At 48.5% G+C, this 22,909-nt stretch overlaps 1 protein-coding gene across 1 annotated transcript; it reads right to left on the reverse strand.

Moving 5' to 3' along the window:
* Positions 1-12,193: 12,193 nt before the first annotated feature.
* LOC142903763 (estrogen-related receptor gamma-like) lies at positions 12,194-22,106 on the reverse strand. The gene is made up of 4 exons (XM_076049579.1): positions 22,000-22,106; positions 21,609-21,770; positions 15,906-16,175; positions 12,194-13,028 (listed from the first exon to the last, which is right to left on the reverse strand). The coding sequence occupies exons 2-4, from the start codon at positions 21,715-21,717 to the stop codon at positions 12,784-12,786; spliced, it is 624 nt and encodes a 207-aa protein (XP_075905694.1). The 5' UTR covers positions 21,718-21,770; positions 22,000-22,106; the 3' UTR covers positions 12,194-12,783.
* Positions 22,107-22,909: the final 803 nt, after the last annotated feature.

Consider the following 22,909-nt stretch of genomic DNA (forward strand, 5'->3'; position numbering starts at 1 on the left):
TATCACCCCCGCCCCCCCACTCGCCTTTGAAATACTGTAATTGAATGAGTTTATGTCGTCACATTGATTAATCATATTAATTTGGACTTATTAGTGGGACGGCTGAAAGTGATGACAATTAGATTAATGAAATTAGTTAATTTTTCAGCACTGCCCAACCCACGTCATCGCTACACCCCTGGACTATACAGAGACCCCCCCCCAAAAAAAGAAAAAAAAAAGAGAAAAGAAGAAGAGAAAAAAAAAGCACAGAAGGGGAGACTGGTATGACAAAAGCTGCAATCAAGATTTAGCTGCTAATTGAATGTCTGCCTTTATTAATGATGAGGTGTATGAAAAAAAGACCTTGAGAAAAAGAATATTAATTGATTAATCAAACTGAACCAAATGAAGGGGGGGGGGGGGGTTGGAGGGACGGCGATGATGGTGGTGGTGGTGGTGGGGGGGGATCCCCAACATTTGATTATTATTTTCTCTGCGTCTTTCACCCACTTGATCGAACAATAACGCGGTCACATGACCATGAATGTGCAGTTTGTTGCATTTGCAAAGGCAGATTTTCCAAACTTTTGACAAAAGCAAAAAAACATTCAGCCGCATATTTTAGAAAACACTCCCATCGATCTGTCATGTATTTATCAGCAGCATTTCTGGAGTAATGCTGCTGCAGACCAGGCTCGGACTCCCCAGGTTCTCCAGCAACGGCGGGCAGGAAGTCACATGACCACAGATCTGTCCAGCGTGGGCTGAACCCCTCCTTGCCCCCCCCCCCCTCCCACCCCCACCTACTGGAACACATTCATCACACCTGCTTGGGCCATGGTTGGTCGGTTAAAAAAAACAAACACACAATCCATATAAATATATGTAAATAGGAGTAAACAGAGTGGGAGATCTCAGCGGGTGATAGGCGGTGTCTTGAATTTCATTGGCCGGGCTCAGGCTGTCCCGGCCGTTATGAACGAGGCCCGTGGAGAGGGAGGCGATTGCGCGATACGACAGCGACGAGACGCAATAGTTTACGCCACCATGAATCTGACGGTAACGTCGGGCCACTATTAGAGCGGCTGATAAGAGCATTCATGACTATTTGCCCCGTGTCAGGCGGCGGCGGGGGGGGGGCTGTTTGATTAATACCAGCGGCTGCTGCGCCGTGTCGGGCCGGGGGTTCAACAGACGGCGGCGTCCGGTATAACTTAGCCCGGCCGGGCTCACGCGCTAAAAATGTGAGCTGTCACGCCGGCGAGATAAGCAGAATTATGGCACGGAGACGCATTCCGCCTCGGCCATGCATAAACATGGCTGAGTAATGTTTTTGTTTTCATTGAGGAAATATTAGCCGGGACGCTGAGATGCTATCTGCTCCTCAGGGCCCCTGCAAAACAAAGTGCAAAAACAGGCCCGGCGGCGGCATTCAAATAAACAATATAAATCTTGGCTCATCGTTTTTCTGCAGACCCGGCGTCCCACAGCTTCCCAAGGTTCATTTTAGGATCAACTGTCCAACATCAAGGCCCCCAAAACACTCATTCTGAGGATTCCAGGAAGAATTCCTTGCCTGTTGTGACGTTAACATCAACAGCGCAGAGGGGAAAACTTTCTCTTAAGACGCTCGGCAGAGAATCCGGCTGACTCGGCGCACCGGACGCTCACAGCGTGATGCTATTGGACGTCTTCTCTCCAATAACGGCCAAAAGCTCGGATCCATAGAGGCTCCGGTGGAGTTTATCCTCGGCAGATAATCATCGGCGTTGGGACTTTGGGGTTTAATTCACAATGAGCTTCACCTGTGTTTACAATATCATCTTCCCATGCTCCCCCGAGAGACTTAGAGAGCTTCCAGCTTCCAGCTTCCAGCTTCCAGGGGTGAAAACAGGCCCATTGTGACGTCACAAAGGACCCACTGGTGTCTCTTTCATGCTTCTTTCATTTTTTGTCTCCTTTAAAACACGTGGAAGGTGAACAAAGCATCATCATCTAAGACTAAACATTTTTTTTTGCTGGATGCAGCAAACACAGGGCTAAACAAACCTCTTCTGGTCTTTGAATGACTTCATTCCAATTTCTTTGAATTGTCAAACCCAGAAAGTGGGTTTAATACGGCGCCGTGCGGGGGACCGAGCGCTCCTCTGGTGACCGAACCCCTGGAGTCTTTCATCAATCTGGAGCCTCGCGGTTCAGGATCCAAACGTGTCTGTGTGTGCCAGAGCGCGGTGACAGCCGTCGATGCCAGACCTGATCAAATGCTGCGAACCCCCCCCCCCCCCCCCCCCCCACGCCCCAACCTCCACACCCCGTCAGAGAGCATCAGTGGCGGAGGCGTCCTCATCGGCAGCATCTATCTCCTCTATTTACACAGTCCATCCCCCTTTAAACTGCACTATTGATCTTGGCCTAGGTCACGGAGGTTTTGGCATCCGGGTGGGGAGAGGAAGGGGGAGGGGGAGGGGGGGGGGGAAGGGAGGCCGGGGGGGGGGGAAGTCGGTGAGAGTGCAGACGGGGGAGGAAGAGGCGGGGGAGAATAAGGACACGGTGGAGGAGGTTTCCCCTGGGTGTCTCTCGTGCCAGTTTCCTCTTATTTAGCATTTGACCCTGGTCTTGGCTTTACTGCTCGATGCCGCTGCCTTTGTTTCCAGCACATAGTCAATGGCTGCCAATACCCTGAGTGAAAACTTGTCACCGCTTCTTTCTTTTTTTTTTTTTTTTTCCAGTGCGAGCTTTCGGACTCTGGGTACAAACAGACCTGATCTATGGAAGGTCAAAGGTTTTGTCTTTCGGGCCATTCTTTGGTCTTTAAATGGCTTTCCTTGACTTGTATCCCAGTCACCGTGATGTCATCGCAACCCCATCGCGTGACCTCAAAGTTGTCTTTCGAAATTCACAACCAGTTAGGAAACTCAGCGAATGAGACAACGTGAAGGAATGAATGTAGCGGCTGTTAGCCTAGCTGCTGCTACAGAGGTTAGCTTTAATGCTGGAGCGCGGACACTTTCATCAGAACTGAATCTAAATCAAACTGTTTTGTCTGGTTCGTCATAAAAAAAAAACAAAACAACAACAACAACAACAACATACCGTTTCCCAGTAATTCACCGGTTCAGCTTTCCTTACTGCGCCAGCCACGCCTCAGACGCTCGCAGGGCATTTTTACGGCGGCTTCTACGACCGAAGCCTGTTGCTGCCATTATTTCAGCGCGCCACGCTCCAGTCCATTAGCGGCACCGCTGCCAGCGAGCGCGGCCGATAAACCATCTGGCCGGGCTCCTGAAACAGATAGCGGCCTCTTAATGGAGTGAAAAAGTAAAAGCAATTAATGTCACATTAGCACGTCGCTAACAAGGGCTGCCCCCTCCGGCGCGCCGTGGAGGAAGTAATCGCTTTGTTGACGCTGAGACGCATCACAACAGCCACACACACACACACACACACACACACACACACAGACTTGAGGAGCTGGTAGAATGCGTTTCCATCAACCAGATGGAGAATAAAAAAAAGCCAGAGCTGCTTTCCTTTCTTTGGCCTTGTGCAGGAGTACATTGCTAGTATATTGCTAGTTTTGCTGCTTGATACAGAGCGGAAACAAATGCAATTTCCTGATCATGCCAAAACAATGTAAATTGCTATTACATTTGATGCAATTTGTTGAGTTTGTCATCAGCGGAGTCATTTAAAATCCACATTGTGAAGGTTTGGCTTGCACATTTATGTCAAAGTCAAGGTCAACTAAATGTGTTGCTGTCTACCTAATTGGTTTAACAAAAAAAAAGTACGCAAATGCAAACGAGCGTAAAAAAATAAATAAAAAAGTATTTGGTTGATTGAAATTAAAAATTAAAGATAAAATTAAAAAGACGACCCCCCCCGATGAGCAACATGACAGCTCCTGGACGCAGGCTGTGTGAGTCCCAAAAATCCTCCACAGTGATGTTATGACCTCCCTCGCTTTCCCTCCTCTTCTTCCCTGGGACTTCTAATTCCAAGCTTCACACAGCAGCGCCCCGCCCCCCGCGCCCCCCCGGCAGCGCATCCCGGTCTCCCGGGCGCTCGCCCAACACAATACACGTCCTCTCCGGCTTGGACTTTGCGACTCTGCGTTTTAGGAATCCGGCTTAATTGTTGTCTTAAAAGCCGTGCTTAATTAGCAAAAACACACACACACACACACACACACACACACACACACCAAAGCACTATCGCCTGCCACTGTAATTCCACTGTGTTCCGCTAATTATGTTGCGTTAATGGGAGTTTCTCTGATGCGGCGTCACACTCATTAACTCAGCGGTGACACCGGCCTTAATTGGACGGCAAAGTAAATTTTCTTGGAAACATCAACCCGGTTCACGCGGCAAAAGTGAGACGTACAGCGTGCTGTCATCCCCGCATTAAGACGTCCTTTTGTGACATCACAAAGGGATCTAGAACGTTACTTTTTTTTTTTTTCAACCTTTTTTTTTTTTCTCAGAGCCCCCACTCCTGTGTTTAAAACACCTGCTGACTGTGTTGCTCTGAGGATCAGAAGGAAAAGAGAAGCTCGTCCAACCTGAAACTTCCGACGCGTTCTCCCATTGACGCCCCTCTTCGGATCCTGCCGGGTCCCCGGGTGCGCAGCGCCGGCTCCACGGACTGTTGTGTTGTGCAGCTTGTGAAGCATCACCTCTCGGGTCAACGGGGCAACTGATTGAGCGAGTGATTTAATCGTGATTAGATTTGTCGAGGTTCACCACGTGAGGTGAAGTAGAGGCCCTGTCGTCGCAGCGACAGCGACAGCAGCAGCAGCAGCAGCAGCAGCAGCAGCAGCAGCAGCAGCAGCAGCAGCAGCAGCAGCAGCAGCGACAACCGCCACCAAGTTTAAAAATTGAGCAGAGCTCCATTTAAAAAAACAGAAGAACAAAAAAAAAAGGGCCAGCGGAGACGCGAAACAGACTGACGCTGTCGCCGCCGCTGCCGCCGCCACCGCCGCCGAGGCCTCCCAATCCCCAGCACTCCTGTTCCCATACCTACACATGCCCTCAATTACCCTGCGAGCGCCACATGTGCAACATCATTAATACGATCTGCTAATAATGGTGGAGAGCTCCACCGGCCGTGAGTGAGATTTGACTAATTACCGTAATTGTATCGGAGTCACGCTCATTAAATATGAAAATTGTGTTGTGTGAAATGAATGGGGACTCCATGATCACTCTCAGACAGGATGGGCCAGAAATAAATTAGAGCGCTACTTCCTCGTTGTGCAATTAACTGCGGTGTGCACACACACACACACACACACACACACACACACACACACACACCTGCCTGGGTGCATTTACTTGTTGCGCGCTCGTTTTCTTTTTAAAGGCCTGCCATGAATAAATGTGACATTTATAGAGACGTATTAGCATGAAATGGAATGGGAAAACATATGTATGTTTCCGTCAGATAAAGGTGCTTAAAGCAAAGAGTCCATTTAGAATTACCTGCATTTATATTTACACAGAGAGCAGCGCGCTCGGCGGCAAAGTTGCACATCATTATTTCTGCTGCTCGTGTGAGAAGGATTTGAGATCAAAGTGGGACATCAGAAAAAAAAAAAGAGATTAACATGAACACTGTTTGTTTTTTCTTACCATCGGACGCAGCTCAAATCCTGCACACGGAGCCTGTGAGGGGCAAAAACGTAAGGAGGGAAGGATTTTTGTCCCCTTTTCCGATCATTCAAGGCCCAGTGTCAAGTATCTGAAAGGTCAAAGTGCAAAAGGAATGAAATAAAATCGATAGTGACTGAAAAAACAAAACAAACTTTTACTTATTTGCATTAAGAGTTCAATTGTACCATTATAGATGCTCCTGCATCTGCATGATGGGATTTTGAATGTACTTTATTTGTACAAACTTGTCCGTAAATCATGGAAACGTTTCAGGATGCCTGATTTTTAACATTTCCACACCTGTTTTTTGTTTTTTCTCCCCCTCAAACTTAAAGTGTAACCCCCCCGCCCCCCACCCACCCACCACCTCCCCCACCCCCCTTCCAAAAATGTATATTATTGCATTGACTTTCTCCATCTTGGTCACAGACGGTTAAAAGCTGAAACACAACAGCCTCCTCCTCCTCCTCCTCCTCCTCTTCCTCCTCCTCTTCCTCCCACAGACGCGACTCTCTCCTTTAACTTTTACTTTCGCAGCTCTTTCCCGTGGTCCCAGGGGGATTCGTGCAGCTGTCAGGACTCCAGAGCCTCGGCGACGGTGCCTGGGAGTGGCTCCGTCCCCGAGGAAGGGAGCATCCTTTTCTTTTTTTTCCTCTTCGCCCCGCCCCGCCCCGCCTCACCCCACCCGACTCCTCTCCCCTCCCCTCCCCCGCCCTCCCCTCCCCCGCCGCCCCTGTTGTTGCACGAGAGATCTCGCGATGCAAATGCGACGCTTACCTCCGCCGCCCGGCAACAAAACTGAGCCGCGCTCCCTCGGATTGGAAGCCCTGATTTAGTCGGAGGAGATATAGAGGTGAGGCGAGCGAGGCAGGTAAACAAAGCATAATGTGGAGGTCAAATGCTAATGAGCGCTCCATTTGTTACCGCGGGCAGCCCGGAGAGGCAAAGTAACAGCGTCAGTAGGACCTAATAAATCATCCGTACCAATGAAATGATTATTTTCGGCCAAAATTCTCAGACAAGAGCTGATTTCTCTCAAGGGGTCCTGTTTTTTTTTGTTGCTTTTTTTAAACGGGAAACTGGAATAATTTGAAGTTGAGGCAGCAATTATGTCATTTTACCGTCTGTCGCTGCTGCAGAACTTGAGTGCAGACGCAGCGTTTGCAGCTGTCGCCAGGCCACAACTGGGCCGGGGACAAGCCCCGCCCCCTCTCAACAAAGGCCCCGCCTCTGTCTGCGCGTCTGAAACTGCCAGTGTAGATGATGCGGCAGCTCTCCCCCCCCGCCCCCCCAACAGTCCCCGTACCCACCTATAGATGGCGCTCTGTTCACTTTGGAAAAAAAATAGAAAGGCACACGGGCCGGGCCGGCCGTGCTGTCCATCACCCGGCGCCCATGCACAGACTGCATGATGACGACGGTGGACGAGCTGCAGGCCAAAGGCACCCTTACCCGTCCTTGAGCCGGGACGGCGGCGGCGGCGGCGGCGAGGAGGGAAATAAAAGAGTAGATTCAGCATGTACGGACGCCATAAATCACCACCGTCTTCAATTTGCACTGGGAGCATATTGATGGTTTCCTATCTCCTTCACTCACTCTCAGCCTGGTTGCATTGTCCGAGACGACAGGCGCCGCGTCCGGATAACCGTGACTGACACTTTACAACCAATCCTCAGCGGACCGCCGCCCGCCGCTCGGCCGCTGAATAATCCTCAGCGAGTCGAGCGGAGGGCTGGCCGGCTGGCCGGCGACAGCACAAGGTTGTAGTAACGGTGTGATCATAGATTTTTTTTTTTTTTTTCTCTCCCTGAGTGAGGGAAGGAGACAAGGTTGGCTGATTAACAGGCAGAAGCCGCTCGTCAGCCTCGGCGGCGGCGATCAAGAGGGGCTGAGACGCGGCCTGCGGGACCCGGAGTCAATTCAAGTTCTCCTCTGTCTTTTAAGCCGGGGCTTTACCCTGTTACATGACGTCTGGATTCTCCATCTCAACTCAAAGCTCCAGCTGATCTGCTGTCAGTCAGGGCGACCAACATGGTGTCCTTTAGGTTGTGGTAGGAAGGAAGCAGGAAGCAGGAAACAGGAAGTAATCTCCGGAAACTGCCCATAAAAAAAACATAGAAGAAGAAGGAGAAGAAGAAGAAGAAGAAGAAGAAGAAGAAGAAGAAGAAGGAGGAGAAGAAGAAGAAGGAGAAGAAGGAGAAGAAGAAGAAGAAGGAGAAGAAGGAGAAGAAGAAGAAGGAGAAGAAGAAGAAGAAGGAGAAGAAGGAGAAGAAGAAGAAGGAGAAGAAGGAGAAGAAGGAGAAGAAGGAGAAGAAGAAGAAGGAGAAGAAGGAGAAGAAGGAGAAGAAGGAGAAGAAGAAGAGGCTGTGAAGTTGTCAGTAATGCAACTTTCCCAATGTAAAGGATAGTTCACCCATCACTGTTCACCACTTGGTGTTTGTTTACTAGACTGGGGTTTATTATGACAGTTGATCCTTTGTCTAAGTCATTTCCGACCCTTCACCCAAGTGTATTTACAAAATAAATTCAGTGTATTTTGTTCCATCTGCCGCGCCAGTTTTAGACCTTTGCCAGTCAGAAAACAAAACAAAACAAAACCTTTCCGTCGGTTGTGCTCACTGCACGGCGCGCACAACGACCCTCAAGTTCAACATGGCTGTTATTTCCAGCAATAATATGAAGTGGCGGGCGGCGGCCGTGCCAAGAGAATAAATAAAAAAAGAAGCCGAGGGAAAAAAAAGTGACAGGGCCATTTATACGTTTAATTCAATCTTCCGCCGAGGGATCTTTTCATTGGTCATCGCGGTTGATTTTGTTTCTGGGGAAACGCTTGGTGGCACGCTGATGAAACGCAGACTGCCCCCCCTCCATCCCGACACCGATATTGGCTGAAGTCGAAAAAGCCCGGCTAAATGGAATGACTTCCACGAAGGGAAGGGAGCGTGTCGCATGTGCATTCGGGCCTCGTCGTAGCCGAGCGAAGGTCGAACGGGACGCCGCGTCGACGGCGGAACCGACTGACGGGTCGGTGCGGGAGAGACCGTCTGAACTGAACCCAAGAATATATATGGATATATATATATATATATATATATATGTATATTATCACATATTGTTGATTTAACGGACCAAAACAATTGAACCAATTAGAGGCAAGTATGTTTTTTTTGCATTAATCAATCGTCAATTTTCATTTTGTCCCCCATCGCTTATACAAAATGTCACACTGCATTATTTTTTCATTATTGTCTGACTAAAATCAAATCTTTATATATATATACATATATTTATACATATTAATCAAATGCTACAGTTAATACGCTCACTAATTATTATCGTCGGGTAAATCTTGCAATCTGATGAAATAGTTACAATTTGCTTGATATCGTCTTCGGGGCCAATTGACCAAAGTAATTGAATTGAATTGACAAATATATTTTTTCATAGATTTGGTAAGTTTCTTTACAACCGCAGAAAGACTCACCACGGCGTGTCTTTGAAGCAGCGGGTGTTGTTCTTCTGTGCAGGCGTTGGTACAGCTGATGTATAAAACTACCACAGTTGCACCCGATGCCATGTAAATACATTGCCCACTCGTCTCCCAGCTCATAAAATCAACAACGACGGTCTTCAATGCAATGAACTGCTCTTTGTTTTTTGTGTTTTTTTTTTACATAAACCATGTGATTTTATTGTCACTGTACATTCAGTGCACCGTTCGATCCGACTCACTCCAAAAAAGAAAGCATTTATATATATTATATATATATATATATTTACACATGAGTACATTTGGCATCAACACAACAAACGGAACACAAACAGAAGTTGCCACACGAAAAAAAAAACAAAAAAACAACCCGTCCGGTGGGACACAGTGGCCTCCCGACGCTGAGGCCGTCACAGTCACATTTACTCTCCCTCCATCCCTCCACCAGGGTGGTGACAGTAGGTGTGTGTGTGTGTGTGTGTGTGTGTGTGTGTCTGCATAGAGCAAGTTAATGGTTAAAACCCGGCGTCGCTGCTACATTTATAATTTTAAATAGTTTGCTTTAGAGGGGGGAGTAAACCTCCTGAGGAATCACATGACCAGAACGTGTACGCGTACGGTCCTCTGTGCACCGCCGGCCAGAGCAGCGGGGGGGAGGGGGGGAGGAGCCTCCGTGTTTTATGTAAATCTGGTTGTCTCGGAAGTGCGCGGAGATAAGAGAAGTCCGCAAAATGGAGCAGCGAACCGGCGGCTTCCTCCTCCGAGGGATCTGCTCCCCAATTGCAGCAGGTTCATCTACATTTTCTTTTTCCTTTTTTTTTTTTAATACCCAGTCAGTGATGTCACTTTATTTCTGTGCCACTGATTCCCAGGAGGGAGCCCATGGCCCGTTTCCCAACCCGGTGTAATTTTCAAAATAAGAATTGAGGTATAGGCTGTAACGCTGCCTCTACGGTCGCCCCTCCCCCACGTATACATCCTGCAGCGCCGCCAAACAAACGGCGCGCTGAGGAGGAAATAAATAAAAAGGTCCCACCTCGGACCCGGCGCGAGGACTTCCTCCTGCAGAGGTTTTATATTACACATCCTTCCAGGTGTTTGGCAAAGAAAACCAGTCAACAGGCAACGTAAAAAAAAAAAAACAACAACAAAAAAAAGGTCATATTTATATCAGTGCACAGCAGCTACAGCATAGGACCATGAAAATATACACGACACATTTTTTTTTTTTTTTTTTTTTTTTTTTGCAGCGTACAGCACTGTACAAGGATGCCGCCCTCCCCCCAAACCCGCCCCCCCTCCCCCAAAACCCCCCCTTTTTTATAAACAAAGCAACAGCGACGTGTCGGCCCGACGCTCCGCTAGCACGCAGGGAGCTCGTGGCCGATAATTTGCCTTGCATAGCCCAGTGATCGCTCCGCTAGCGCGCTATTACAGACACCCGTGAAATCGCTTTTGTGAGGATTTTAGACAAACCCTCCCCTCCCCTCCCTCCCCCTCATCCACCCCCCCAACACCCTCCTGCTGTCAAAACCGAAATAAAACCGTCTTGCCGTCCCCAAGGTGGAGCCCACGCGGAAATTTAATTGCTCCATTTCTTTTGAGAATTTCAGCTTAGAAGACAATTAGAATTAATTAGAGGCGGAGGAACTATTTTAGAACTCTGAAAATAAATTGAGCATTTATTTTTTTTTTTTTTGCCCCTCCCTCCTCTTCCCTGCCTTTCTTAGTTTTCCTCTTTGGGAAAAGTTGCCTGACAAAGTGCGCAGCAGACGTTTCTGTCGCAAACTGATCTTCTTTGCCCCCTTAACACGAAATAAGGACAGAATTCTGCTGTGTAACCAACTTAAAGGCCCAGCGTGGAGGATTTAGCACCACCTAATGGAAGCACGTTGCAAACGATTTTCAATTTAATTTGAATCCCTGCCTACTGACCTCATCTTTCTGTGACAGACTGAGATAAAACATTTTTTTTAAAAAACTGAAAATTCCAAGATGCTCAAAGTCTTGTTTACAGTTCTTGACACAATGTACCCGCCTCCTCCAAGCCCGTCCTGTATGGTCATGCAAATTATAATTAGTCAATTAAAACACAATAGTGATTTATTTTTGTTTTTCGATTTGATCTTACTGGACACATATACGCAGAATGTTTCCGGGCCTCATCACTCCAACAGTTCCCTTCAAACTATGACACACTGGGCCTTTAAACGCGGCTGCAGGGGCTGAGTTGTGATCAACAACGAGACGGACGTTGGAAAACACAACTGACTGGATGAAACACGAAGCGGTTTTCAGCATAAGCGACCACCACAGAGGAGTCAATGGTGGTGGTGGGAAACCCCCCCCCCCCCCAAGGAAACACTGTGTACAGCATGCTGGTTACACAAGAGGGGGTGAGTGCATGGCGGGAAGTGAATTCTCTACAGAATTGGGGTTACAATTGATCTATTTCCTACGTCACAGCACATCAACGGGTTCCTGCCGAGGTCTCGTCTTCACTTCCCCACGGTGGCCCGGCTACGCTGGCTGGAGCCGACGGCACTCTACGAGAGGCGACCGCTTTAAAAATGTCACCCGAGGGTCAGAGTGTGAGCCGCTTAACATGTTGACTGCGGATAACTTTTACATGAAATATGTCTGGACAATAATCGGGCTGGACGCCCCGCCCATTTTTGTGTGCAAATGCAATGCAGTGCAAATGCCTCCCATTTGCACCGCAACAGCTGCCTGTGTTATTACTGTTTATCTAAAGAGATTCCCAGGACAGAACGAAGCTTGTCATGCGAGTTTTTCACAGTTTTCGACGTGAGGAGCAAGCCTGGGGGAGGGGGGCGGAGACGGAGACAAATACAAATACAAAAAAAAAAAAAAGACAACGAGGCTCCACCGGAGCGAGCAGTCAGTTATTGCCGCGTTAACCCCCGAGACGCTCGTAGTGCAAAGGAAATGGTTGTGAGCTGCTGTCGTCCTTCTGCGAGCACCTTGTCCACTTGAACCGCTGAGTGGACGGAAGCTGCTGCGAGGTAAATACACCCCCCCCCCCTCCACTCCACCCCCAAAACCCAACCCAACCCCACACCCGTCTGCCCAGTGCAATTTCATACAATATACAGTACACGCATGTAGACCAGTTCAGAGACTATTGCTTCCCCCGGCGGAGGTTTAAAAAAATACAAAAGAAAGACCAAAAAAAAAACAACAACCCAGAAACGACGGTGGCAGAAGCTCTTCAGGACGTCTACGTCAACACAATTCCATTTCTCTGAGATGAAAACAAGATAAAAAGCGAGTGACGGAGGCTGGGGGTGATATGGAACAGAGGGCCTCTGATCACCTGATTCCTGTACACCACAGCTTTATATACACATGATCCTGCCTCAGTCAGGTCCATATTCACCCCATCGCATCTCTCCTTTCATTTTCATCATTATTATCATTATTAAAAGCACCTCCAGTCTTTTCTGCTCTAATCGTTACAATTTAAAAGTGTTGAAATGACTCAGCAGTCAGAGCTCCGCCCCTGCGTTAGAGTGGGGGTGGGGATCTCTCCCTCCTCCCATTGGCCCGCTGCGCTGCTGTCTGCCAAAGGTCCCGCCCCTTCTCCCCCACCCACCCCCTCTCTCCTGGTGGGTGGGTTGGTGGGTGGTGGGCGTGTCAAGCCTTGGCCTCCAGCATCTCCAGGAAGAGTTTGTGCATGGGCACCTTGCCCTGCATCTTGATGCTGTAGAAGTGCTGCACGGCCTTGGTGGCCGTCTGCCGGAGGAGCGGCAGCGTCATCAGCAGCTTGCCGGCCCGCCGAGGGTCCTCGGGGTGCTGGGAGCCCTCAAAGTCCTGCAGGGCCTCGTGGAGAGAGTCCTGGAGCCGTTGCACCGCCTCGATGTTCTCTATGTGCATGGAGTCTGGAGGAGGAGGAGGAGGAGGAAGAGGTGATGTTAAAATCTCTCGGTGTGATAAAAGATGTCTATTCTAATTCTAATTCTTAGGACGATAATATATAAAAAAAAAAAAGCTAAACAAAGATTTGGAAAACATTGCACTAGGTAAATATTATATAGCCTCTCTTTCATCATGAACCCTTCTTCTTCTGTGCATCAGGTTGAAAACCTCGAGTTGTCAGTCACTTCTTCCCCTCTTTAACTATCAGATCTCTAAAGGCAGTGGAGGGGAAAGGTTGACATTCCCCCACAAGATATTTCATTTTACACCCTCATCGCTCCACACTAATACCAGGACACTTTGGTTGACATCTTTCAGCCCTGTCTGTGGAATTAATTTTGGACTCGTTCAAACTTTCATTATCTTACACAAGCTGATTATTTAATCCGGCAGCTTCGTCGTTTGCTCACACCTTTGAAGAAGAGAGTTTTTTTTTCTTTTTTTTTCCCTTTTCTCACTCTGTCTGGTTCATAGTTAATGGCGCTCTTTAAATAAATGGCTGCTGGTGGACGGGGGTCCCCGGGGAGAGACACTGCAGACCTCGTGCAAACACACGGCGGGACGGTGGAAAAAGATTCATTCCTTTTGGTATCAGCACCCCCCCACACACACTCCTGGTCACTAATGAATTCAGATGGCTGCATGGCCGGGATATGGCTCAGCTGAGTGATGGCGGCAGATGGCCTTCATTTCCATAAGAAAGAGCAGTTGGCCCCGTTGCGTACAGACTGGAATAAAAACAGGTTGAGACTTATTAAAAACATAATGTTGCGTGCGGTGCGGTGCGGTGCGGTGCGGTGCGGTGCGGTGGTCAGACGAGAAAAGCAAAGTGAAAACTGACAGTGTCGGGTGTCACCAGTGGATGTGTCATATCCACAACCCATTAAGTGGTCAGCTATATATATAGAAATAAAAAATTGTTTGGCACCAACATGTTGAAAGACGTTCACTACAGCCAACTCCTGCAAAAACAAATCTGCTGCACCAGAAGAAAAAAAAAAAAAAAAGCCCAAACAAACTCGGCTGGATGTGAAGTGAAATGAAGTGGGGGGAAAAAAAAGAGAGGAAAATAAATAAATAAATAAGTGAAAAAAGGGGGAAGTACAAGGCTAATTATGTTCCTAACTGACTGATTAAGTCTCTTTTACCAGTCGCCTTCTGTGTAAATTGCGTTTCTATCTTGGGAAATTAACTAGGCTACGTGGACCGCACATGTGTTCCGGCGCTCTCCATCTGAAACCTCCACGCTAATGCCGAGCTGATCCCGGCTCGCACGCACGTGTGTGTGTGTGTGTGGGCGTGCATGAGTGAGACAGACAGAGCATGCTTTCAAACGTGTGTCATTGTGCGCAAATGCACAGCAAGCGTTTTGGTGTGTGTGTGTGTGTGTGCGAGAGGTGGAGACGGTGGAGGAGGAGGGGGAGGAGGAGGAGGAGGAGGTCAGGGGCGGAATGCAAAACTAACTTTGAAGAAACAATTTCCATGTAATCCGTCAGCAGCCCGCCGTCGATCCCCGTCGATACTCTGCTAATTACAAAATCAATGGCCGCGAATTTCCACAGCTGTCACGCCCACCGGAGCCTCGGCGGCCTTCAAACGGGGCCGCGGCCGCCCTCTGGCCCCTCGCTGAGCCCCCCGCTCAAGCCCTGCCTTCCTCTCTCACACTTCTCCCTTACCTTTCCCCTCCCTCCATCCCGCCCTCCCTCTCTGCTCTCGTCAGAAGACCGAAGCTCTGCGCTCAGCATTTTTCTTTTTTTTTTTTCTTCTTTCCAGTCAGGCAGGAGAAAAGACTCCTAACAGGCATTGATTAGTTGCGGGGGACAGAGGAGGGATGGGGCGGGGGCCTCATGAAAAGCAAACTGTCGATACGGGCGGCAGCATCTTCACATTGGAACAAACGAGGGCCGTCGCTCGGCGCCGCTCATTCCACTCCACTTAACACATTTTATTGACAGCCCCTGTTTTCCTAATGAAATGCTAAATATATCTCCCCCGGCTGCGCCGCGCTGGCAGCCGCCCTTATGGAGATGGAGAGAATGGGAGCGCAATGTGACAGCAGTGGCTGCCCGTACACACACACACACACACACACACAGGCGTGTGTACAGCACACAAATTAAAATACAGATGCACATACACACACACACACACACAGACACACACGCACGCAGGCGTTGAGTGTTTGAATTAAACCAGCGTGCCTTTGACCTCGTCCCCCCCCCCACCCCTTCCCCCTCTCAGCCCCCCCCCCAGTCTTATCAGCAGCCCACCCTTCACCATGGGAGCGATGGCCTCGCCAGATAAACGCAACCACCTGATGTTGGTTTTTTTCTTCTTGTTTGTTTTTATTTCTTTGTCGGCTTTAATTGAACGCCGGCGCTGCGTTGATTATTTCGAGATTTCACTCAGAGATTTGGACTCATTGTCCACTTGGTGAAAAGAAGGTGATGGGATGAAAGAACTACTTTTCACTTAAAAAGGAATTAATTATGCTTTTAGATAGACAGATAGATAGATAGATAGATAGATAGATAGATCAATACTTTAATAATCCATGCAGTGGTCTTCATTAGCAGTATTTGGTATTTAGTATTTTTAGTACTTTTTCTTAAAATTTTCCTTTGTATTTTGTGCCGTCAATGCACAAATTGTATATATATTTTTTTTAATTATAAATAAATTAAATATATATATATATTTAGCAAAATTCAGCCTAAAAGAGTCTGTCCTTCTTTTCTTCTTTGATTTTTAATTTTTAATTTCCATCAGATTGACTGTCTGACCTGCATTGAGACCAATCAGGGAGGGGAAAAAAAAAAACAGGCGGTACGACATCGTACCCGAGTTGGCGAGTGCGATGGCCTTGAGCGAGACAAACTCCTCCTTCTCCATGCGCAGCTTCCTGTAGCGCCGCGCCAGCGGCAGGATGGCCACGTGCAGGTCCAGCAGGCCCGAGAGGCGCGCCTGCTCCTCGTCCACCACGTAGTCCTCGGCGTACACGATCTCGTCCTCGCAGGGCAGCGAGCGGAAGACGATGCTCAGCACCAGGATCTCCATCCAGGCGCTCTGCAGCAGACTCATCTGGTCGGCCAGCGAGAGGGTGGAGAAACCTGAGAGAGGAGAGGTTCGGAGGAACGAGAAAGAAGAAAAAAAATACTGTCACTCTTTCCAGGTATCGGCGGATCGGTCACATGGAATCATGAGATCAAGCCATTAACCTCCAGTCTCCAGTCCGCCATATGTTTTATGGGCTGTGCACCGTATATAACGCCGCCTAATCCCCGCCGAGGTCCGACATGAAACGGAGGTCCGACGGCCCGCCAGCGCCGGCTTAAGGCGGGAATATAAATCAGTCAAGCGTAAAGGCCTTTTGAAACACGAGCCGGGGTGGGGGGGGGGGAGGGGGTCAGGGGTGGGGGTGGGGGTGCAGCCTCGTCCCCGCCCGGCCACCGCCAGAGCCGCTGCCGAGGACATGAGCACATGAGACGACGCTTAGCGTGGACAAATCCACTCGTAAATCTGACCATCTCTTGTTCATGTCATGGCCACGATCAAAGAATCCAGTGCGGACTGACACACAGTTGAACCTGCAGTTAAGCCACTGCTAGTTATAGTGCCGACTCACTGGTTAGTTTATGAACAGTGACTTTCTTTGGTGTTTGTTTGTTGTTGTTGTTGTTGTTGTTTTTGGATCTTGGATTTCACTCTTAAAGCCTCAAAGTCGAGTTTTTGAAGCGTTGAGAGTTTTGGTTTGTTCAGAGAGAACTAAAGACAATTTTAGCAATAATGGTTGGATCCAAACTTTGTGGTGATAAAAAAAAGAGATTAAAGAGAGAAATGTCGGGTCCAACTGATATTTTTTTTTTAAATTCTCATCAAATGGCCCCTATCTTGTGTAGATTTGCTAAACTAAATCTAAAACGTCACGTCATCAACACGTTTTTATCGTGTTCATCAACAGTCACAGACGGATGAGAAATCGTGTCTGCGGTGTTGACTGATTGAAATTTCTTGATTTCAAAACGAAAGTTTTCCTTCGTCTCCACCTTGACGTGTTTTGGCGGCTGCTTCTAAGAAACAACAGCTAATAAAGCTTAAAATATGTCAAGACAGAAACGAAAAAAAAAAACAAAAACAAAAACTAACTTTTGTCTGGAAAAAACAAAAGAAATCCAATTTAAATTTAGTGGTATTATGTATTGAAAAAAATAAATAAATAAATAAACTTTAAAAAAATGAAGCAAAATTCATTCACCTCACAACTTTCCACTCATTCTGTTTTTCCATTGCTCAACATTTTTTAGGTGTAATTAAAGGCAAAACGCTGTTTGTCGAGCGGTCGATGTGGAGCCTCTGTGAGCACAAACAGACAACAGACAACCTAAAAGCGCCTTCACAGTCACGGCACCTTCCGGCAGTGAATGGGAAGGTGATTGGAGCTATTGACCGGGGGGGCCCTGAACACACCGCTCTGCTCATGAGGTGAGGTAAGGGTGGGGTGGAGTGGGGTCGGGGGGGTCGGCGATGGCGGTGGGTTCTTCTTCTTCTTATCAAGCAAATAGAGAGAGAGAGAGAGAGAGAGAGAGAGAGATGGAGAGGGAGTGGAGGAAAAAGGGGACGGGGGTGTCATTGATTAGTAGATTGCAATCAGCCCAACAAATGCAGAGGGGCTGAGGGGGGGAGGGAGGGGAGGTGGGGGGGGCATCGATCAGCCTCCGATCTGACAAACAGACAGCTGATGGAGGACATCCGGTACACATTTAGTGGGAGGATGGGGGAGGGAGGGCGGGAGGGAGGGTGCGGCTAATGTAAACTATAGGCTGAGTTAGGACGACGTCCACGTTCAATCTCCCAAACTACCAAATCACGATTCACAATCGGAGGAATCACTGCAACTCCATATTCAGAGTAAAACAAGTTTGTCAGTGTTTGAGTGTCACATGACCCTCCAGTCAAGCCACCCCCCCCCCTCCTTTGTTTGGGTTTTTCCTCCTTTACTTCCATCTCACAGTTCATTGACATTGGTGACTCCTGGCTCCCGAGGGCCAAAGGGAGGTTCAGGTACGTCGCCTGGAAGAGGGCGAAGGTGAGTGTTGCAGTGTTGCCATTCTCCAAGCCAAGCTCTCGCCTACTTCATTTTTTTTCTTCCTGTTGTATTCCAGAACCAATCAGCGTCCTCTACGCGTGAAGGGGCTGGGGCCACAGACACAGAGGAGTTCAGCTCTGACTGAACAAATAAACTGCTGCAGACACATCAGACATTAGAACTGAAAGATTTTTCTTTGTTAAATCCACAGCAAGGAATCGAAACCCCGAAACCCTGAAAATTCCAGTCGTGAGCGGCTTTTGCATGAGTTCAGTGACACACACTGTGGTGTGCGGCCTCCCTCCACAGCAGAGTGACTGGAGCACAATCACCAATCCGATCCCCTTTTAAAATCGCTCGTTTGTCCTATTAAAGGGCCTCTCATCACGGTTTGGATGAACATTGCTCAAGCTTGGCCACGTGGTGTGTGATGCAAATGGGGCTGCGGTGTGTTTTGTGATTGTTTTGCGGTGAAGGAAGGAAGGAAGGAAGGAAGGAAGGAAGGAAGGAAGGAAGGAAGGAAGGAACTCCGTGCAGGTGCGGCTGGTAATTCGATCCCTCGTCAGGAACAATGAAGAGGCTGAGCGCTCGGCGGTGAAGCCCGGAGCCGCCGCTGAGCGCCGGCTCGGAAACAGACAGCACTTCACTCTCGATTCATTTAGTGTCATTACAGGCCTCCTAAGAGCCCTAATGGGCCTAATAAAAAGACAGAGGTAATAATGAGACTAGTGGGCCCTATATGAGCAGCACCAGCAGGAGGAGGTGGTGGGGGAGGTGGGGGGAGTCGGGGGAACAGCGGAACAAGGAAACCAGACAGAATGTGAAAGATACGACAGCGGAGAGTCTCAGCAGAGAGGAAGGAGAAGAGGAGGAGGAAGAGGAGCGGCGAGTGTCACGTATTACTGGCGGGACAACTGTGAGATTTCACTCCCACTGCAATCAGCCGCAGCGGAGAAATGAGTGACAGCCAAGTTGAGTTTCTTCATGTTTGCTGTTATTATGAGGTTTAAAAGGGAACTTGTTTGTTGTCGCCAAATATTCAACTTCACGGTCAAACAAATGCAGTCGTGTTCCAGACCGTCCTCCACTTGATTCTCTACATAAATATCCGATTTGTTGTTTCTGTGGCAGATAGAGCATGAAAAAAAAAAATTCACCATTATAAAACTCAACCCTTTGTGATGTCACAAAGAGCACGACACCAGACTGATTACTCCTCTCCGTGTCCTGTGGGTCGTCCTCTCAGCCACCTTCCACGTGTGGAATGAACCAATGAACCATCAGCTTCAGCAAGAAGCTAAAACAGCACCCCCCCCCCCCCCCCCCCCCCCACTGTTGCTGAGGGAAGGCTGCAAACAGAGGGCTAACTGTGCTGCTTTTCAGAGAGCTGTGCGGCAAAACAAATTGGTTGCTGCAGTGAAATGAGAATGAAAAGGTGAAGAAGAAAAGGAAGAAAAAAGAACCGGTGTGCAGACGTGTGTTTTTTTTCTCCCTGGTTTCTCCCAAGGACTTTTCCACATTAATGGGCCGTCGGGCAGTAATGACACTTATTAGCTCGCCGCCGAGGCCATTTGCTCGCCGGGTCTCTGGGTGTCATGGTGGAGAGTGGACTGTTAAACTGTAGGGACCCCTTTTGTCTTAATCGTTGCTCGGTGACACCGTGACCCGCCGGCCCGCCGCTGAAACGTCCCCGGAGTGTCGCCCCCCCCCCCCCCCGTCCGCGCAATAACTCCGCCAGGCCGCCATTCCCGCCCTCGCGTCCCACCAATCCATCGCCGCCGCTGCTGCTAACAACGGCGGAGATCAGCTGACATTAGCAGCTGGTGTTCTCTGGTGTTAGCTCGGGGGTTCTCACATTTAGCATCTCAAACGAGGACTAACATCAGTGAAAACTTCATGTTTTCTCTTTTAGAAGCAACACTGAGCTGTGAAAGGCGGCCTGGGGAGCCCCCTTGGAAGAGTTGAACTTAGATAAACATGATGACTGGATTACACCTGGAAAGAATAAGATACATTTTAAAGGGAAAATCCTCTCAATATGATTTGGTTTGGCAACCATTTGAATCTTATCTATTTTTTGTTTGTTTCCCTTTGATTTATTTACATTTTTATTATTACTTATAATACATCGTTTTCCCCTTTTGATATGTTCATTTCTGATAATATATAATATTATAAATATATACAGGCACAGGCTCACATTTTCTTTGTATGCTAATTTGGTTTGTTGTAATAGAAAATGAATACCAGCACAAGGAAGTGACGCATGTGAGATCTTTTGACTCAATAAAAACAACTGAAATAGTTAAACATGACGATGGAAGAAAAAAAAAAATTGAGGCAAAAAACCCAACAACAACAACAACAACAACAACAACAAAGCGTTGAGGAGGTTCCGTGCAGATTTGCAGAACGCCTCTTATTTAAGCCTGGCTCGGCAGGAAGCTGGGAGCGACCATCAGCATCTCGCCAAATAAATCAATTCCAACTACAGGCCGCGGCGTCCGGCGTCTCCCACAGTCAGTAAGAGGATTGGTTTAAGTCCGGGATTGAAATGGAATACATTGACACTGGGGGGGGGGCGGAATCGGACCTCCCCCCAAACCTCCTCCTGCCCACCCCCGTCCTGCCGCCCCGCCCTACCCCCCAAAAAACACTGGCATGCTAGGCGGCCGAATCAAAGGTTTCAGCTGCTCTTTATTGATTAGATTTTAGAATATGGGACCAGCTTCTTCCCTGAGGTGCAGATGAGTAGCAGATGTTAATTATCCTGCCTGTGTGTGTGTGTCTGTGTGTGTGTGTGTGTGTGTGTTGGGCTGTTTATGCGTGGGCAACAGTCACTGAGCCACTCCACTAATCCCATATTGTATTTGTTGCAGGGGAAACTGAATTAGAAATGCCGGCTCACGTGGCGGCTCCACGTCTGACTTTGCATTTCATCAGACTGCGTCCGTGATGAAACTTTTCAGGAGAACCGCCACGCAGGAGAAAAGCGTCGCGCCTCTCCCGTCGTTCCTCCCGGCGGCGCGGCGGCGGCGTGAAGCGTGAGGCGGCTGCCGGTCGGTGTTATTATTTTGTTACGTCGAAGACGACGGCGTTGGGAGTCCTCATGCGAAAAGTTTAATTACAACGTTTTTGGAGGTTGCTCCTCGCGGCTGCAGCTGAACAAATTAGGAGACGTTCAACGAGTACAAATTGTGAAGTGACGACGCAGAACTCTCAGGTTTTTGTAGGGTGTAGTACCACGTTCGGCCACAAAATAGATTCCCGATGGAAAATGCAGGCATTTAAAATGAATATTTTCGAACCATCGCTGGCTATTTTGAAGTCTTGCTTCCTGTGCAGGATTTTTTTAGCCGTTAAAATCCACAAAGGCAAACAAACCCAACAGAAGCACAACCGTTGACGGCCATCAAAGCCGATTCACAGCTGCTAATTAGCCGGCGCGTTGCTCTACCTGGGATGTGTTTGGCCCAGCCGATGATGACCACCAGCTCGCGGTCGGCCAAGTCGCACAGCGTGGTCAGAGCCTTGATGTCCCCGTCAGGCATGGTGGGGTCGGGCATGGCGTAGATCTTCTCCGGCTCCACCACCAGCAGGTGGGAGACGATCTTTGTCACTGCGGAGGGGGAAGGACGGATGGACGGACGGACGGGAGGAAGGACGGAACCGTGAGGAGGAGATAACAAGCAGAAAATGTTCTTCAAAATTCTGCTTTAAAGGTTCTGGAAGTTGACTTTTAACTGTTAAAACATGTTTTTTTCTGCCAGTAATTTAAGAAAATAAATAAATTCAATATAGGCATTAAAACACTCCAAACCTTTCGATGAATTACAAACGAGACTCACGTGGCTTTTTGGCGGGAGGGGGAAGGGCGAGGCCGAGGTAGGAGCTGTTCTCGTTGTCTATCCTCCGCTTGTACTTCTGTCTGCCGCCTCTCACCCGGTCCAGGCGCACGCCTGCAGAGCAAGCAAATGAAATACACACATTAGTAAAATACTGCACATTAACAGACATGACGAGCGCAGAAATGAGAGTTGTGATCCCAAATGTTATGGCTTTTCTTTTTTGAATGCATACATTATTGAGTGTGATCACAGAGTCAATGTAGGCTTAACAATGTAATATTGCATTTAAAAAAAAATATAAAAAAAATACATTTGTTTTTGAAATAGTTTTTCACTTTTGATGATGGTTCAATACATTCATCTGAGGGAGGAGAAGAGCAACTTCAGCATCCGAGCAGCCGTTGGTGGAATTATCTTGGGAGCATCAGAAGCAGTTTGAGCATAAGGTGGAGGTGAGTGGGTGGAGGAGAGGGTGGAGGAGGAGGAGTTGGGGGCAGCGGTGTTTGGGGGGGGAGCAAACAGGTTTTTTTGGGGTTTTTTTTTTTCCGTGCAAGATTTGCCGGTGACTCGCAGAAATTCCTCTGATTCCCCTCCGGAAACAAAAGGATCCGATTAGGACGGCCTTTCAATTTCCTGACGCCGACTATCCGCTAACCTAATTACCCGCCGCCGCCGCTGAGGAGGGGTGTGGGGGGGCGGAGTGGGGGTGGTGGGTCGGGGTGGGGGGGGGGTGGGGAGAGAAAGCTCGTTCTTCCCGGCAAACACGGTGAGATCACTTCATGCCTGGCAGATTGGAGCTAAATCGAGAGCCGCCCGCTCCCTAACGCCGCTCTCCATTTGTGCGGCCCTGCAGTGATCAATAAGGCTTCGCAAATAGACTTGGTGTTCTTTGAACACATGTGGACGCGCT

This window comes from Nelusetta ayraudi, unplaced genomic scaffold (genome assembly GCF_046127955.1).
Source record: "Nelusetta ayraudi isolate G7.1 ecotype Tasmania unplaced genomic scaffold, CSIRO-AGI_Nayr_v1 ptg000118l, whole genome shotgun sequence".
NCBI classification, from domain to species: domain Eukaryota; kingdom Metazoa; phylum Chordata; class Actinopteri; order Tetraodontiformes; family Monacanthidae; genus Nelusetta; species Nelusetta ayraudi.

What these genes read in the sequence shown, in the direction of transcription:
- LOC142903763 (XM_076049579.1), bottom strand. Translation starts at nt 21,717, where the DNA reads ATGCCCGACCCCACCATGCCTGACGGGGACATCAAGGCTCTGACCACG. An exon ending in CTGGGCCAAACACATCCCAG is followed by an intron (nt 16,176 to 21,608) that starts GTAGAGCAACGC and finishes CTCCTCTCTCAG; the next exon opens with GTTTCTCCACCCTCTCGCTG. An exon ending in CATCGCACTCGCCAACTCGG is followed by an intron (nt 13,029 to 15,905) that starts GTACGATGTCGT and finishes CTCCTCCTCCAG; the next exon opens with ACTCCATGCACATAGAGAAC.